The sequence below is a fragment of the Diabrotica undecimpunctata genome, chromosome 1, assembly GCF_040954645.1.
Source record: "Diabrotica undecimpunctata isolate CICGRU chromosome 1, icDiaUnde3, whole genome shotgun sequence".
Taxonomy (NCBI): Eukaryota; Metazoa; Arthropoda; class Insecta; order Coleoptera; family Chrysomelidae; genus Diabrotica; species Diabrotica undecimpunctata.
The window spans coordinates 30,338,882-30,355,966 of NC_092803.1; the positions used below are offsets into that span (position 1 = coordinate 30,338,882).

The 17,085-nt window shown below is 33.4% G+C and overlaps 1 protein-coding gene across 1 annotated transcript; it reads left to right on the forward strand.

Moving 5' to 3' along the window:
* The first annotated feature begins 3,436 nt into the window (after window positions 1–3,436).
* Window positions 3,437–4,371, forward strand: LOC140447438 (uncharacterized). The gene has a single exon (XM_072540088.1). It carries the CDS (start codon window positions 3,509–3,511, stop codon window positions 4,289–4,291), a length of 783 nt encoding a protein of 260 aa, XP_072396189.1. The 5' UTR covers window positions 3,437–3,508; the 3' UTR covers window positions 4,292–4,371.
* The last annotated feature ends 12,714 nt before the right edge of the window (window positions 4,372–17,085 follow it).

The following is a 17,085-nucleotide window of genomic DNA, read 5'->3' on the forward strand; positions in this document are numbered from 1 at the left end:
ATTACAAGGAAACGCTAAATTAGAAATAAAAATTAATAAGAAAACAAAATGTAACAAAATACATATACACGGTGATACGATTTCTCCGAAGTTATGCACATTCACACTAGAGGACGTTTTCAAGCAATTTAACTGGGAGCAAAACTTAATAAATATTTATGGATCTTATCTGAGTCACCTCTACTTTACGGACCATATTATCATAATTATTAGTGAACTTAACAAGCTACAGAAAATGATTTAAGTTTAAAAAAATGCTCCAAAAAAAGTAGGATTGAATATGACTCTAACAAGACCAAGATTCTTACATTAAAGAAAGTATCAGTTACTGTGGAAGAGGAAGTGATAAAAACGCTGGGAGACTATATTTACCTAGATAGTCTAATATGTTTGAGTAGCAGAGGGAACCAAAACGCGGAAGTAGAACGAAGAATCCATATGACATGATCTGCCGTTATTATACTTAAAATTATCCCCAAGAACAATAATATTCACATAAATCTTAAAGCATGTTTTGGATTCCTGTATGTTGAGACCATATGTCATCACCTTTCAGTGATCATATACGGTCTAGGGACAATTACAATACGTTGACCATAAAAGCCGCCAACAAAATGAAAGTAACAGTGTGTAGTGAAACGACGATGCACGTAATAACTTTAAAAGATCGCGTCCGCAATGAAGAAATATATAGAAGAACAAAAGTAGACAAATACACCGCGCTGCTTCATTAAAGTGGTCTTGGGTAGGATATGTTGCCAGACAAAAGAATACTACTACTAAGGATTTCCACAGTTTTCACTGTCTTCCTTCACTCAACCGTTTTCTCCAATTTTCGGTGTCATTCCAGTCTCCATCTCGCAGTGTTCTTTTCTCCATAGCCTCGTCGATTTCATCTCTGAATGACCTTCGGGGTCTTCCTCTCTTTCTTTTTCCAATCGGGCTCTATTCTGTGATTTTGTTTATCCAGCGTCCTCTGTCCGCTCTTCTGACGTGGCCGTACCAGGATAGTCTCTTCTCCTCTATATAGTCGATTATGTCTGATTGCACTCCCATTCTCCGCTTAATCTCTTCGTTTTCAATTCTGTCTTTTTTTGTAAGTCTACAGCTTCTCAGGAACTCCATTTCTACTGCTCTTATTCTACCTCTATTTCTCTTGTTTATTGTCCAGTTTTCGGACCCATATGTCAGGCTACTTCTTGTCAGGGTGTTATATATTCTCTTTTTTGTCTTTATCGTAATGTTCTTATCCCACAACACTGAGTTTAGTTGTCTTATACAGTTTCTTGTTTGTCTCAGTCTGTTGTTTATATCTTCTTCTGTTGTTTCCTGGTTCGATATTATGGTTCCTAGATACTTGAATTTATCTGTTTTATTTATTTGTCTTCCCTCGTCTATCTCTATGTTTCTCATATCCTTGTTTTCTGTTGTTAGGTATTCGGTTTTCTCTAAGTTTATTTCCATTCCGTTGTTTTTATATTCTTCTTCTAGTTTTCTGAGCATAAAGCTGAAATCTTCTTCATCTTGTGCGATGACTACTTGATCGTCGGCAAAACTTAAGGTGTATAGGTATTCGTCTCTTACTGGTATGCCCATTCCTTCGCACTTTCTCCTCCATGGTTTGAGTGTCTTTTCCAAGAATATTTTAAACAGAGTAGGGGACATAGCACAGCCTTGTAGAAGTCCTTTTGTCGTCTTAAATGGATTGTAGGCTTTATTTCCACATTTAATAGCTACTTTGTTTTCTTTGTATAGTGGTTTACAAACCACTGGTAGTTTGTGGTTTATAGTGTTACAAAATAATATTAGGTTAATTAAACGTGTCTTATCGTGGAGATCTAGGTTACATAAGATCAGTATCATTTGGTTTGACCTGTAAAAAATAGCTAGACAATGTCAAAGAAAATGCGGGAAAACAGTTGCACCAGCTATAAAGACACAAATTAAAATGTAAACGCAGAGGAAAAGACTTACTTCTAGAAGAGGACACTTAGAAGCTGCTAAAAAAAGAAGAAGAAGATATGCGGAAAGAAGTAATACCACACATGAAATAATTATGGAAAAAAATTAAAAAACATACACAATCAATGCTTTTCTAGCGTTAAGTGTCGAATTTTGTCCACTCTTTTCTGTTCTTCGCCACTGGTGTTGCTTCCTGACAAGATATTTTCTTATTTTTAAATATCTCTGCGATGTCGTTGTTGGTCTACTTTTCTCAATCTAGTCCTTCTATTTTTCTTTATTGATTTAGCTTCATGCCAATTTTTTCTTCTTTATGGTATCAAGCGACGATTTATTTTAAGTCTGTTTCTTATTTCTTCATTGCTGTTGCCCTTTTTGCCCCTATCGTTCTTCTGAAGTATTTTATCTGTGCTGCTTGTATCTAACTTTGGTGTATTCTGTTTAAAATCCAGTTTTCTGCTCCGTATGTCAACGTTGCCAATATATTGTTTTCGTTTTTCTTGTTATTTCTTTGTAGTTGAGCAATCGTCTATTTAGTGCCTACCAACACATTCCTGTACTCTCCAGTCTGTTTTTGAGGTCGTCATACCGAATATACCGACAATACATACCGAATACAATACATATACAACAAAACTAGAGAAGATGCTTACGCTTATATATTATTCTTAAAGTACTTTTTCAAAAAACATACATTATTTGGTGCAACTATGAAATAAGTTCGCGTCATTGATTTATTTCTTTACATACTATTTTTACAAACTTTGCTATAATGATACAATATACTTTTTAAGATTTGTATGTACTCCATCTACTCTAAATCTAACTCACGAGTACCCTGGTATAGCCTTTAAAAGATTTTCAATCTCAATAAAAAAAATCCTAGATTTATATCTATAACTCAATAAGAATGTTTAGAAAAAGCTCATTTGTGTTATTGCTTGGTATTCTCATTTGTATTATTTGTTACTTTAGATTTTGGATAAATTTTTAAGATAATCCAGTAAATTTAAATCATGATCATCTAAAGAAAGTATCTGTTTAGTATTTTAAATACCGTGAACAGCTTTTTGCAAATAATATGATGTCATTTTATACATTTGTTCTTATATAAATTGCTAATTCCACACACAACAAAATTTTGGAAATACCAAACTGTTAACACAAATTATTAAATTTTGATTTCCGTGACGCTAATTGATATTATATTTGCATCTTCTTAACAATCAATGTATTTAATATATGCAAATATTCGATCTATTTTTTTGCTACAAAATTCGCGACCTTGCTCCGTTATAGACACGCATACATTAAACCAAAAATCTTGCTGCAAGGTTGATTACTTAAAACTGTTTAATTAATTCATTCAGTACAGGAAGAAAAGACTCGAAATAAACTTTTATTGTTTGACGTCACGAGCTGGATTCCATTTGTTGTATGGGTGGTACCGGTTTGATAAAACCGTATAAAAAGCACAAAAATCAAGAAATTTATATCAGTTTTCGTCAGTCAGTCTCAAGACAACGACACAGACCTACTTGTCAAAATGTTCAAATTGGTGGTGTCGTTTGCTCTCGTAGCCCTTACCGTTGCTAAACCAAGCGGTGTATATGTAGAAAGCCCACTAGTCGAATCGTACAGTGTACCAGTTTTATCTTCAGTTCCTTCCGGTGTCAGCCACACATACAGGAAAGATGTCATTAGCGAACCTGCCGTAGTAGCCTACTCTGCTCCTGCTCTAGTCTCTTCACCCGTCGTTCAAGAAGTTGTAGCTCCAGTATCTTCTTCAGTTCTAGCAGTTCCTTCAGCTGTCAGCCACACCTACAGAAAGGATGTCGTCAGCGAACCCGTCGTTGCTGTTCACTCTGCTCAAGCTGTAGTAGCCTCCCCAGTCGTTGAACAAGTAGTAGCTAAAGTAGCTGTACCAGCTGCAGTAAGCCACACCTACAGAAAAGATGTCATCAGCGAACCCGTCATTGAAGTTCATTCTGCTCCTGCTGTAGTTGCCTCTCCAGTTGTTGAACAGGTAGTAGCTAAAGTAGCTGTACCATCTGCAGTTAGCCACAGCTACAGAAAAGATGTCATTAGTGAACCAGTTGTTGCTGTACACTCCGCTCCAGCCGTATATGCCGAAGCTTCCCCTGTCATTGCCGCCCATTACTCAGCTCCCGTTGCCCTATCTTCCGCAGTAAGCCACAGCTACAGAAGTGATCTCGTCAACCAACCCGTTGTTGCCGCTTACTCTCTCCCAGCTGTAGAATATTCCCATGTTGGTCATGTTGCTCCAGTTGCTTATGCTGCTCACGTACCTGCTGTTCATGCTTGGTAAAGAGAGGACTGACGAAAAAGGTCCATTTATGTTGAAAATGTTTATATTTATTTGAACAAATAAAATAGATGTAATTTTGAGTTATTTTTAATTATACTTACCTAAAACTTTAATAACTAGTTAAGAGAAGTCTCTCTCTCTTGTCGTTTCCTCATTGCTGAGGATCGTGATTTCCTACAATGCGGGCTGTCAATTCTCTCCATCTCTTGCGATTTTGGGCTGCTCTCATGGACTCGGAAAACGTCTCTCCAGTGGCTTTCTGTACTTGATCTGACCATCGGATAGGTGAGCGTCCTCTGCCTCTACGTCCTTCTACGTTTCCGCATACAATTAATCTTTCTAAGTTGTCATTGTCTCTTCTCGCAATGTGGCCAAAAAGAGAAGAGAAGAATTAAGAGAAGTAAATAACTTTATTTGATGGGAAGAAATATTTTTTAACAAAATTTATATAGACATAATAAATAAAGAAGTATCTTGTTTTTTAAGATCTTCCAATCTGTTACTCATCGCTATAATATTCGTTGGAAGATGTATTGCCAACGATTCATCTATATTTTTTTCTATTTTCTTTACGTACGCTTTCAAACTATCTTTTTCCTCAGCTAATGTTCTAGAGGCAATGGATTTCCATAGTTTTTCATCTTTTGTTTGCTCACTGACTTCAATTTCTCATACTTAACAATTGTTGTCTAGCTCTCTCTATATAAACTGTTACAAAAAAATTGGTAGTTTAAGAAATTCGGAAGCACTACTTTGTTGAAAAACTTCTAAAGCATTAATAGGGCCTTCTGTAAGAAACTTTAGAGATTGATCTGTTACTGATATTGGAAAAAGCTCATCGTTAATGTTTGATTGTTTTTTTGTATTTAGTTTATCCGCATCAACCACTAGGGTTATTAGCGGTAGGTTTATGATACAAATAGAGAAAATAAGATACATTTTAGAAGTCATGACTTACAACAATATGGTACAATGTAGATGTATGTACATGTAACAAAAATTAAATCATAATTTATTATAGAGTTTACAGGAATTTAAAAAAGATAAAACTTCATTGAATTTTGTAACCAGTGCTTCTTTCAGGCTGTTGGGTATCTTGAATATCGCCTTGGCTAAGGTGTACTCTGGACATTCTATGATTATATGGTTGACTGTAAAAGGTGTTTGACATCTTTGGCACATTGGTGGTGGTTCTTTGGAGATTTTGTAGCCCTAGTCTTTTCTTTTTGGTGGCATAGGAAGATTTTTTGTAGATACGTTTGGTAATGTTTGATTGTGTCACTTAAAGTCTCAGTCTTATTGCTTAAAAAAGTTCGGCATATACCAAGAAATTTTCGAAACAAAACTAAACTTACATATAGGTACCTACTGATTCATCTATAACGTGGATAAAAATTTGACAAAATCAGACGATAACCACCGAATTGTTTAAGTATTAAGAGTTAAAGAAATACTTATTGCTGATTTCAACACAAAAAAAAGGAGTGAAAGAAGACGCAGAAGAATTGCCAGTATGTTATTATGGAATAAGTACTAGGAAGGAAAGGGAAAGACGACTCTTGCAGTTCGCAATGAAGCATAATCTTCATGTACTGATAAACCTTTAAAAATGCACGAAGGTAGAAATCCTGTTCAAAAATGCACAAGGAAGATAATAAACAGAGACCATCCCAAATGTACAGGATTTTATGATTAGCTTTTAAAGAAAATATACTAGCTGTTAACTTTATAAAAAATATTTTATTCACCAACAAAGCAACCTTTACAAAAAATGGAGTCTCTAATCATCACAAAACTAATGATTGGGTCGATGTAAATCCTAATTCCCACCATCATTATAATTTTAAAGTAAACGTTTGGGCTAGAATTTTAAACAGTTGTTTAGTAAAACCAGTGTTTTTTCCAAATAATTTAAACGGAGAAAATTATTTATCATTTTTACAAAACAATCTTTCTCTCTACTTGAAAAATATACCCTTAGTAATCAGGCAAAATATGTGGATTGTGCAGAATGGTGCTCCACCCCATGACACGGTTTGAGAATTTTTATTTCAACAATAAAATTTCAGTACGTTAGATAGAAAGAGGGACACGTGCACCAATTAAATAGTCACCGCGCGGAGCAGTACTTAATCTAATGACTTTTTGCTTTTGAATATTTATGAAAGGCCATGTTTATTTATTCAAACTAACTAAAGCAGAACAATTAACAATCAAAGTTTTTGAAAAGATTACTGCTTTTCGGTAAACTTACTACACTACCCAACAAGTCCATCGAATAATAAATGTAATATTTAAAAGTCTTACTGCAATGCTATATTCCTAGACATCTCTCAAGAATTTGACAAAGTCAGGCACAGAGGTCTCCTTTACTAAGTAAAGCACTATCCAGTAACTATTTCCTCCTACTTAAACCCTACGTATCGTATATTTTTCTCTATAAAATTCAATGGCAAACAATTCAACCTCTGTTCTATCAACTCCATAGTCCCGCAGAATAGTGTGGATAGTGTTCTAGGGCCCCTGCTTTTCTTACGCTATACAGCCGATATACCAGATACTAATAATACTATAAACGTTTCCTTTGCTGGTGACGTTGCAATACTAGTTGTAAATGAAGATCTCATACAAGCCTTACAAAACCTGCAATATCATCTAAACGTACCCAGTGATTGATACAAAAAATAAAGAACGAAAGTAAGTAAAACACAATCAAGTAAAATGACACTTACCAACCGCCACAACACATGGCTACCTGTAGGAAAGGAAAATGTAAGAGAAAATGTAAAATGTAAACAATAACAGACACTAGATACCTTGGCCTTCATCTTGACCAACGTTTCACTTGGGAGAAACATATCTAGACTTAAAGAACACATACTCAAACCTATCTGGTTCTACGGACTACACCTATGGGGCTATGCAAAGCCAACGTCGCTAAATATGATTCAAAGATTTCAGTCTAAAATGCATAATCGACGGTGGATGCAGCAGTAATCAAACACTTAACCACGACTTAAAGAGTTCTTTTATCAATGAAAAAATTCATGTAGCCACGGAGTCACGAATTGAACTAGCTCATTTACCATGAAAATGAGCTAGTAAGAGGATTATTCAATAATGGTCCAGTCACAAGAATGCTAGATAGGAACCTGGACCCAGGAATTACTTGGGTCCTACTTTGGGTACAAAACTAAACTAAAATCGAATAAGGTTAGTTTAGTTATAGTTAGTAGTTAGTAGTTGGTTATATCATAGACATATGTATAATACAAGATAGACTTATTGTTGCAATACCTACCCGTTCTCCCAGTGCGACAGAGAAAACTTACGTAAAGCAGCCCCTGCATCTCTTTCTAATTTGCCAGGTTTATTGACCACGTGACCTAAATGACTAATATGGTCACGTGATCGATAAACCCGACCCATTAAAGAAAGATGTAGGGACTGCTTTGCGCCAGTTTTCCCTATTGCACTGGGGGAACGCGACAGTATTGCAGCAGTCAGTCTGTCTTGTATTATATGTCTAAAAACTGTCTGCTAAAATAAACAGGCTTTCGGATTGAACCGATTATCGATTATCACAGCGCCGAGTAATGCATTGATTAGTAATCAGTGTAGTAGTGACTAGGGGCTTAGGAGACTGAGACCTCGGAAGCCCCAAAGAAGAGTTTACTATTAATTTTTGTAATAGTATTATTCCTAGCTTTAGGTTTAATAGGTAAGTGTTACAAGAATGTGATGCTAAGTGGACTACACGTATATTGTATTGGCATACTTAATGTGTGGCATAAGGAAGTAGAGGAAGACCTCTGATATGGTGGATGAATGATATATAGAGGGATAAAACAAACTTAATTTACAGGATACAAGATCAGGAGTACTGGAGACAAGGAGCATATACTCAACAATGGGCGCTACAGGTTATGTGATGATAACCTGTAAAAGTGTGATAGTGTTATGTGATGATAAAAGATATTGCATTTATGTAAATTCGAAAAAGAGGAATTCACATTATTGTTTTACGATAAACATGCTTTTAAAAGTATGCGCTACTTATGAAATAATGGTCTTCTGATAGTTTAAATTAAAATATTATGCCATGAAGACGAATTTCTCACGTAGATAATGTCAAAAAGCGATATGGAAAAAGTTCTTTGACAGTTAATAAATGAAAAATTTGACGGAAAACGAGTTGAGCTATCTAAGATCGCCAACGATTACCAAAATAATAGACAAGCAAGTTATTAAGCATTTTAAAAAATAAACAATGAAAGAGAAAACGGACCATCTCTGGAGAAGTATGGGGAACTTCATAAGAGATAGGGACAAGTTGTCTAACAGGGTTGTTTAATAAAATTATTTAACTGGGACCAATTTCAGACGAAAGGAGAAACAGTATATTAATACCTATATACAAAAAAGAAAATCAGATTTACAGATGCAAATATATAGAAAGAAAATATATATTATTCATTGATCTTAAAAAAGCCTATGGTGGACTTCCTCGAGAAATTCTGTGATGCGCACTCAGTAAGAAATGAGTTCGCGGTGAGGATGTAAACATTGTGGGTCATATGTATGAAGAAGTAATAATTAGTGTTGGGACAGGTGTAAGGAGATACTGATAAATTTGATGTAAAAGTAGGACTGCATCAGGGATATGTGCTCGGTATTTCTTTACATTAGTGTTAAATCAGATAGCAGAAAAACTACAGGGTAACCTGGTGCTTTATGTATGAAGTATTATTAGGAAATACTAAAAGGGATTTACAAGTAGAACTAAAACCAGAACAATGGAGACAAGCTCTTAAAGAAAAAGAGGAGTAGGAGATGAAGACCAAAGAAGACCTGGAAAGACACTGTGGAAGGCATGTCGTAAACGATGATTGATATGGGTATCAGTCCAAATCGAAACTTATGACGAAATGTAATTAACGAAAGAGGTAGATGATGGTGATGAAAGACAAAGTTATCAAAATTTTAAACAAAAAATGTACACCAGTAGTAAACTGTTATACCATTTGGTATGTCAAATAGACACCTTCGTCCTTCTAGTATTATACTAAAAGTTTTAAGATAGATCATCGGGATTTTTTAATTTTTATCTGAGCTTTCTTGTCCAGATTCAGTTATTGGTTAAATTTCTCATAATCACTTGCTAGTGTGGTGTTTTTAATATTAGCTTTACAATAACCAATAAATCATAAAATCAATTTTTTGTTACCGTTTTGGCATTCAAACTGGAAAATTAATAAGAATGGATGACTATGAATAGGTGCATCTTTTTAAATAAGCTAAAATACTGTAATAGTACATATCATTTATAACTCCTTAACAGTAAATAAATGAATATATTTGACTTTGTTTCTGGTTTGGAGAATTGCTGGCAGGAAATCAAATAGTAAGAGTTTATATTTTATAGACAGCTTAACCTCGAGACTTTATGGTAATCTCGGCAAATAATATTCCAACACAGATTCTATGCACATATTACAGGAACAGATGCAAGTGGGTCGAATTTTAGAGAGATTTCAAGTGGAAATCTAGAACGACCGCACCAAACCGCATCCAGCACATTTGGCGGGATAATACAGTGCTAAATACCTATAGTCGTACAATATACCGCATTCATTGTAAAAGGAATTTGACTTCGGCTTATCTAGATAATTTCCATCTTAAATCGAGTGATAGTAATGTGATCAGCGTTTCATGTGTCAAATAATACGGTAAAACAGTGTGTCATGTAAAAAAATAAAAATATGTTAAAAAAACTACAAATAAAATTAAAAATTATATATATATATATATATATATATATATATATATATAATATATATATATATATATATATATATATATATATATATATATATATATATATATATATAATAAATATTATGTAAATTATCTAGTTCTCGGAAAGAACCGAGTTGGGAATTTGAAACTCGACGTTTCGGCCCATTTTGGAGCCATTATCAAGAGACATACCGTTCCATTCCAGTTCAGGATATCAATCTGCCTATTCCCCTTACTCTTGATGTACCAGTATCGTGTTCCCTAGAAATACAAGCACCATCAAATGGCACTGAGGTGTTAATCTGACTACTCCTCAATGTCGAGTGACGACCAGTCTTACCCTGTGTAGCTGCTTTTATTCTCCACCACGAAGACTCCCTTATCTAAACAAGATAAAATCAATGAAGTCTATAGAATCCGTTGTCAGGATTGCAAATTGCCTACATTGGACAATTCCTTAAAAGGACGTTCCTTAAAAGGACACCTTATTTCTCATCGAAGTGATATCAATTGTTCTAAACACACGAGTGTTTTACCACACATGTTTTGTCAACAAACCATTAGGCTGATTTTTAAAGTATAGATATATTAGCCACTGAAAATAATTATTTCAAAAGAACTTTCCTTAAGATGTCTCACATTCTCAACTATGAATAAGTATAATGATATTGATCATCTCTGTCTTGTTTAAAACTGTATGTATAAATTAAGTAGGGTAAACCATACAGTTATTGGACACTTAAGAAAATTTCAACTTTAAAAATTAGTAATTCACATTGTTCTCTGCAGATTGAATTGAAATTTATACAAAAGGTAGTCTAAACAGTTTATTACAATATGGATAAAAGGATTTAAAGAATGTGTTAAATATTTTTTGTCAATATATATTTATTAAAAATAGTTACAAAAATTATAGTTATTGGACAGTTTATTTAGTTACAGGACACTCAAAATTAGTTATTGGACGACTGCTTTAACACAATAAAAAACTAGAAACAAATGAAAATTACAGGAAAAACCTAAGATTTCTGTGCGGTATGGGGTACCTATATACAGTTGACACAATTAAATTTTATAAATGCTTTTGTGCTTCTTTGTATTGTGTGAAAAGTTCGTCAATGTCTTCATCCTCACTGTCTTGGTTACTGTTATTAGCATCAGAATCACTATCCTGGAGATTGAAGCAGTTGTGACATATAAATAGATCACCATCGTTAGGTATATGCTATCTATGATTAACAGGAATACAAGATTCGTGATAATAAAGATTACAGTCATCGCATTTTAATTTGTTCAATTGAATATCATTTGAACAAATAAAATATTTGACTTTTTTTGAATTCTTTTTCTTGCTACACTGGTTTATGGTTAATTTTTCTTCTCTTTTCCGTTTCCTTTCTTGTTTTTGTTTTTCCTGCTCTTCTTTTATCTCCTCCTTTTTCCGTAACATTTCTTGATATCGTGCAGATGTAATAGCAAAAGGAAGTCGTTCCGTGTTACGTTTATTTTTTCTTTCCGGTAGAGTAGGAGAAGTTAAAAAGTTACTTTTTATTTGTAAAATTTTACTTGTAGAGGGTAAGTCATAAACATTAGTTTTATATTGTTGAAAATGGATATCATTGGTACTGCTACTCTCAGAAATATTTACATTTTCAATACCACTCTGTTCTGATGTTTTTATTTTAGTATTTTTAACGGGAGATGTGATAACCACATTTTGAATAATATTAATGTTTGTGTCTCTATTTTTTAGAACCATTGGGTTATCCGAATGTTTTGGATCATGTTCAAAAAAATTCCAAATTTTGAACAACAAATTCAAATTATCATCGCTAGGTAGATTATTCTTTGGATTTTCTTTTAAATTCTCTAAGCTATGAACTTTTTCAGGACCTAAGATATTTACAAAAGTATTATAGTCCATCTTGGGTTTCTTTTGATGATCTGAAATGATTAAATTTTTTACTACTTCTTTGCCTAAACATTTTGTGTAGTCAATAGCATCTGCATTAAATGGAAACAATCCGCAAGCCTTGAAACCATTTACTACTGTTTCAGTTTTACAGCTTTTTTTATAGCTTGCTCCAATATAGAAGCAAATACAACCTTATTCACTACCCCTCCTGGATGCTGTTCTTCCCATTCTCTCACTGATTGCCGCCAAGCTTCTTTTAATGGACGGAAAATAGAAAAGTCACAGGGTTGTAAAATCCTTGGGGCGTTAGGATAAAGTGCAATCACTTCAATCTGCAGTTCATTACACAATAGACTTAATTGGTAACTTAAGTGACTCTTGTGCCCATCTACAAAAAGAATAACTGGAAGCTTAATATTATTTTCAATTAAGTGTGGGTAAAAAACATTCGCAATATACTGATAGAATGTCTCTGCCGTCATCCAACCATTATCGCTTCTGCCCACACCCCATTTAGGATTAATACCTTTAGCAACCTTTTCAGGAATACGTTGATAAGGATAAGTAACCATAGGCACGCAAATTTTACCGTCTGCTGAAAACGTAAACATCACAGTGACGTTTTCTTTTGAAGAGCTTTTTTCAACGTTATAAACATTTTTGAAACCTTTCATAGCAAATACTTTTCCAGTAGATGGACATATTTGAAATCCTGACTCATCTCCATTAAAAATTCTTGATGAATCAGTTAGAACTTCTTCTAAATGTTTTTCTTTAACATAGGTTTCAATATTTTTAAACCAGTTTTTGATGTCTCGTTCAGATACACAAGCGCTAGCTGCCGTCACACCTTCACTTGTCCTTCTAGAAACCCCTGGATGTCGCTTCAAAAATCCCTAAAAAAAATCAAACGATGAATACAGATTAAAATACATTTTTTTGGTGACTTACTTTTAACCATCCATCTCCAGGTCGATTATCTTTAAAGTTATTGGGGCGCGGATTTTCGATTAAAAATTTTTGCACGCTGCTTTTTAAATCGTTAGCCTTTTTGGGGAAACCTTTTAAAGCAGTTTCTTGTATCCATCTGGAATATTGAATGTAAAATAAAATAATGCTATGGGTTAAGATAAATTAAATGAATTTACCTAACCAGAGTATTCTCCTCCTCGCAAGTTAAAATAGGAGACGGTCCAAGTGTATCTTTATGTTCCGGATGTTTTAATTTAAATTCTATAGTGGACTTCGGAATTCCATATTTTTTTTCAGCTGTTCTATATGATTCAGTGCCATTTTGGACATTCTTAACAGCTTCTATAAGTTTCATCTTATCATATTTTCTAAGTTTAGGCATTTTACTACAATCCTAAAAAATCCATTTTTAGTGATTGGACGGTCAAATTTAGTTATTGGACAGCTGTCCAATAACTGTCAAATCGATTACTAAATTAATTTTACTGCTATGTCCAGTTAATTATATCATATAAAATCACAAAACCCGTTAAAGGCAGAACATAGATATAAGAATGAACGTAATATAGAAATGAGTAGTGCCACCTAGTGAAATATACTCTTGTTGGCACTTGCAGAAATCTTATTCTCGTAAGTTAACACTGTAATGTCCAATAACTGTCTCGTGTCCAATAACTGGCGTTTTACAATAAGTTTACTCGTTTGAAATCACGACTTGCTTACATGCATCAAATCATTGTTTAAGTAATTTAACTTATTACGCCATTTAAGTTGAAATACGACCTTTTATACTTTAATATTTGCTGTTTTTTTTACATACGAAAAATTTTTTCAAGAATAAACAAAAAAATTATTAGGATAAGGTATAATACAATAGAATAATTTCATTTATAATAATAAGTTTAACTGCTTTAATTCTTGAAGGTGTTCATACTTCGAATTTTCAATAGGTCAAGGTCCTCTGTACAGTTTTGGGCATTCAGTTTTCTAAATTATTTTTTGTCCGTTGTAGAAGCTCACTCCAATTATCATTCATGGTAAAGTTTAAAATTAATTATTTCTTCTGGTGTGTATTGATAAAAGGTCACTTCAATGCCACATGGATTTCCTGTTTTCAATCCTGGTCTAATACTATTATAGGTAGATGTATTACATTGAAAAGAAATCGTCCTGAAGGATGGTTAATTCATGCACTTTTAATAATGCTTGTGTAGTTAGCATAGACGAAAACTTGTCTACGATTTGTGAGTTTCATTTCAATTGCTGAATGGACAGAGTCTACTTCTGTATGTATATGACCAACCACTAAATATTTTTATTCTATGATAATCTTGTATTTTATAATAATATCGAGTAATGCATTTGACAGCTTTGCATTTCTGTTCTAGTAAGTACACCTATCACTCCAAATAATATATTTTTTAGTGAGCTTTGAATACCAATTTCATTAACTATAAAATTATCTGAAATAGTGGCAACCACATCACTCTTTAGCCCTCCTTCCATCTCATGCCGTACAAAATAAGTTACATTTCTGGTAGCTTGATTATAATATACTTGTTTATGAATTTTCAACTTGGTTTTGTAATAATTGGCGGCTATATTCAGGCGAGGGGAAAGAAGAACCGACTGTAAATCTACTGTATTTGGTATCTGTGTCTGATAAAGCAATATCCTTGTCAGTCTCCTTTGATGTTTTAGCATCTTTCATCTTTTTATTATGTTTCTGAAAAGATTATTTATCTAGTGTTCTGTTTTTGTATAAAGTACACTCAGTACACTGATCCTTTTTCGGCGCGTAAATAGATAACTTCATTTTCTTGAAAACCTTTTGGAACGTATGCCATGATACCGCTTTTTTGTTTTTAACTTAGTACAGCCTGTGCATTTCTCAAACATTGCATCAAACTGGCTCTAGGTACAATTTACCCGTAAATGAGCGACAATAGTGTGATTTTAGGCCTCTATGCCTTTCGAATCGCAGAGCACTTGGCCATTTTGCTCAGTAGAGGAACAGGACTTAACAGTTTCTGTAGTACTCGATTCTTTTTGAATGTCCATGATTTTAATTGTTTTTCTCTAATATTTAATGTGTTTAGAAACATTTGTGTGCAAATTTGTTTTTTTACAGAATCTGCTATAAAAGAAAAGTAATAGGAGCTTTTCATTTCGAAAATCCTTAGTTAAATCTGATTTTGAATATTTAGGTTATTGTGGTAAAGCATTTTCTAGAACATATTATTATGTTTGTTTGGATTCCCAGCTACGTTTGGCCCAAAATGTCGTGAACAGTAAGTCTCGTTGGTCATCATTGATTTCGTGGCATTTAAATGACTATCTGGGTCTCCCTTTTTACACTTAACAGAAAGGCTAGAACACCATAGACCTAAATCCTTATGTTCTTTATTAAACTTTTGTTCAAATTTTCCTGTGTTCGTATTTTTTCTGAATCCGACTGAGCCTTTGCCCAATAACCGCAGCTTAGCGTTTTCTGCCTATTCCACTCTTCTTTATCTATTTGGCCTTTTCTCTTTACTTTAATTCCAGTTTGTTCACTAACAAGAATTTCAGTAGTTTGGTCGACCTCAGTGATTTTGAACTCATCTGATGAACTTACTACAGATCCTTCGTATTGGTAAAGAGATCTCTGTCAGAATCTACCTGACAGCAATGATCTTTTGAAACTCATCTAAAAAGTTTTCTAGTAGATCTGGCACCGCATTCTTAGTTACAACGGGCAACGTTAATATATCACTGATTTCTCCAGAGCTACTATAGATTGAGACAGACCCAGCAGTAACATCAATTAGAAATTTAGCAGACTCCAAGATTTATACTAGGTTTGCATAGGTTGTTTCAGATCCTAAAAAAATATAAATTTAAAAATAACAAAAAGTATTTATATACCAATTATATACTAAGTAATTAATAACATATTATAATTTATATAATATATAATATATATATATATATATATTAATATATATATATATATATATATATATATATATATATATTGTTATGTTTCTTCTTTACCAACCAAAGAAAAATAAATAAAAAAAAATCCATCGAAATAAAATTTCAAGATATCAATATAAACAAATTGTATATAGTAATTTAAGATAAGATTTAGTGTAGATAAGAATAGAAATTTGTTTGGCAAACGACCTGTTTCCGTTGCAAACAAAATTATCAAAAAACCTTTGTTTAGAATTAGAAGACATTTTACCTGCAAGTTAATAATCTTTTCATTGTTTGTATAGTCGAGTATTAAATGACCATATTTTAATCTTTTGAAATATGTATAAATGATGTATTGAAAAAAACCAATTTTAAAGTAAGCTATTTAGTTTGCTCTGAAACCGAAATTAGGCTTTTCCAAAATCATGATAAACACAATTTAAGCTTTTTGATTGGACGGTCGTTTTTAAAATGGGAATTTGGTGAGTCGATCATGAGAGAGGAGTCAGTCATATTTTGGTCATCGAAAGGAAACAGTCGTGTGTCTCAAGATAGGGTGTAGTTCGTGAGTTTGGATACCGGCGTAACGAAAAGAAGTGAATAGTTTGAAGAAGGAGATAATAAGTAGATTAAAAGAGGTCCTTGTATCTACCGTGGGCATTTTATAAAGGATATGTGAAAGTATTCTTACGGCATCAAGTTGACAAAAGGAGGTCCTAGTGTCATAAATAAGTAGCGGAGTTTGGAGAAGTGAATCAGGTGTTTTTGCGTAGTCTGAAGGAGGTTTGCAGAGACGTAAAGAAGGAGCCGAGGTGACAAAGAGGGGAGATCACATCTTTGAGGAGACTGGACTTTTCTGGGTATGTTCCAACATACAACTCAAGAAGAAAATAAACTGTAGGTGTTTGTACAATTGAATTTTATATCTGTGAAGGATCGTTTCGACATCAGGGTCATTAGCATTCAAATTTAAGAACTGAGGTTTTGTTAGGCTAATCAAAAATTTAAAGTTTTGTGGTTTCTTTTTTCAAGTAAAGAAAATTTTAAGTAAAATTGGTTTTTCACGTAATATAAATATATGTAGCTTTATAATCTTATTATCATAATAATTTGATTTATTATCTTGTATGCTGATTGATAAGATAAC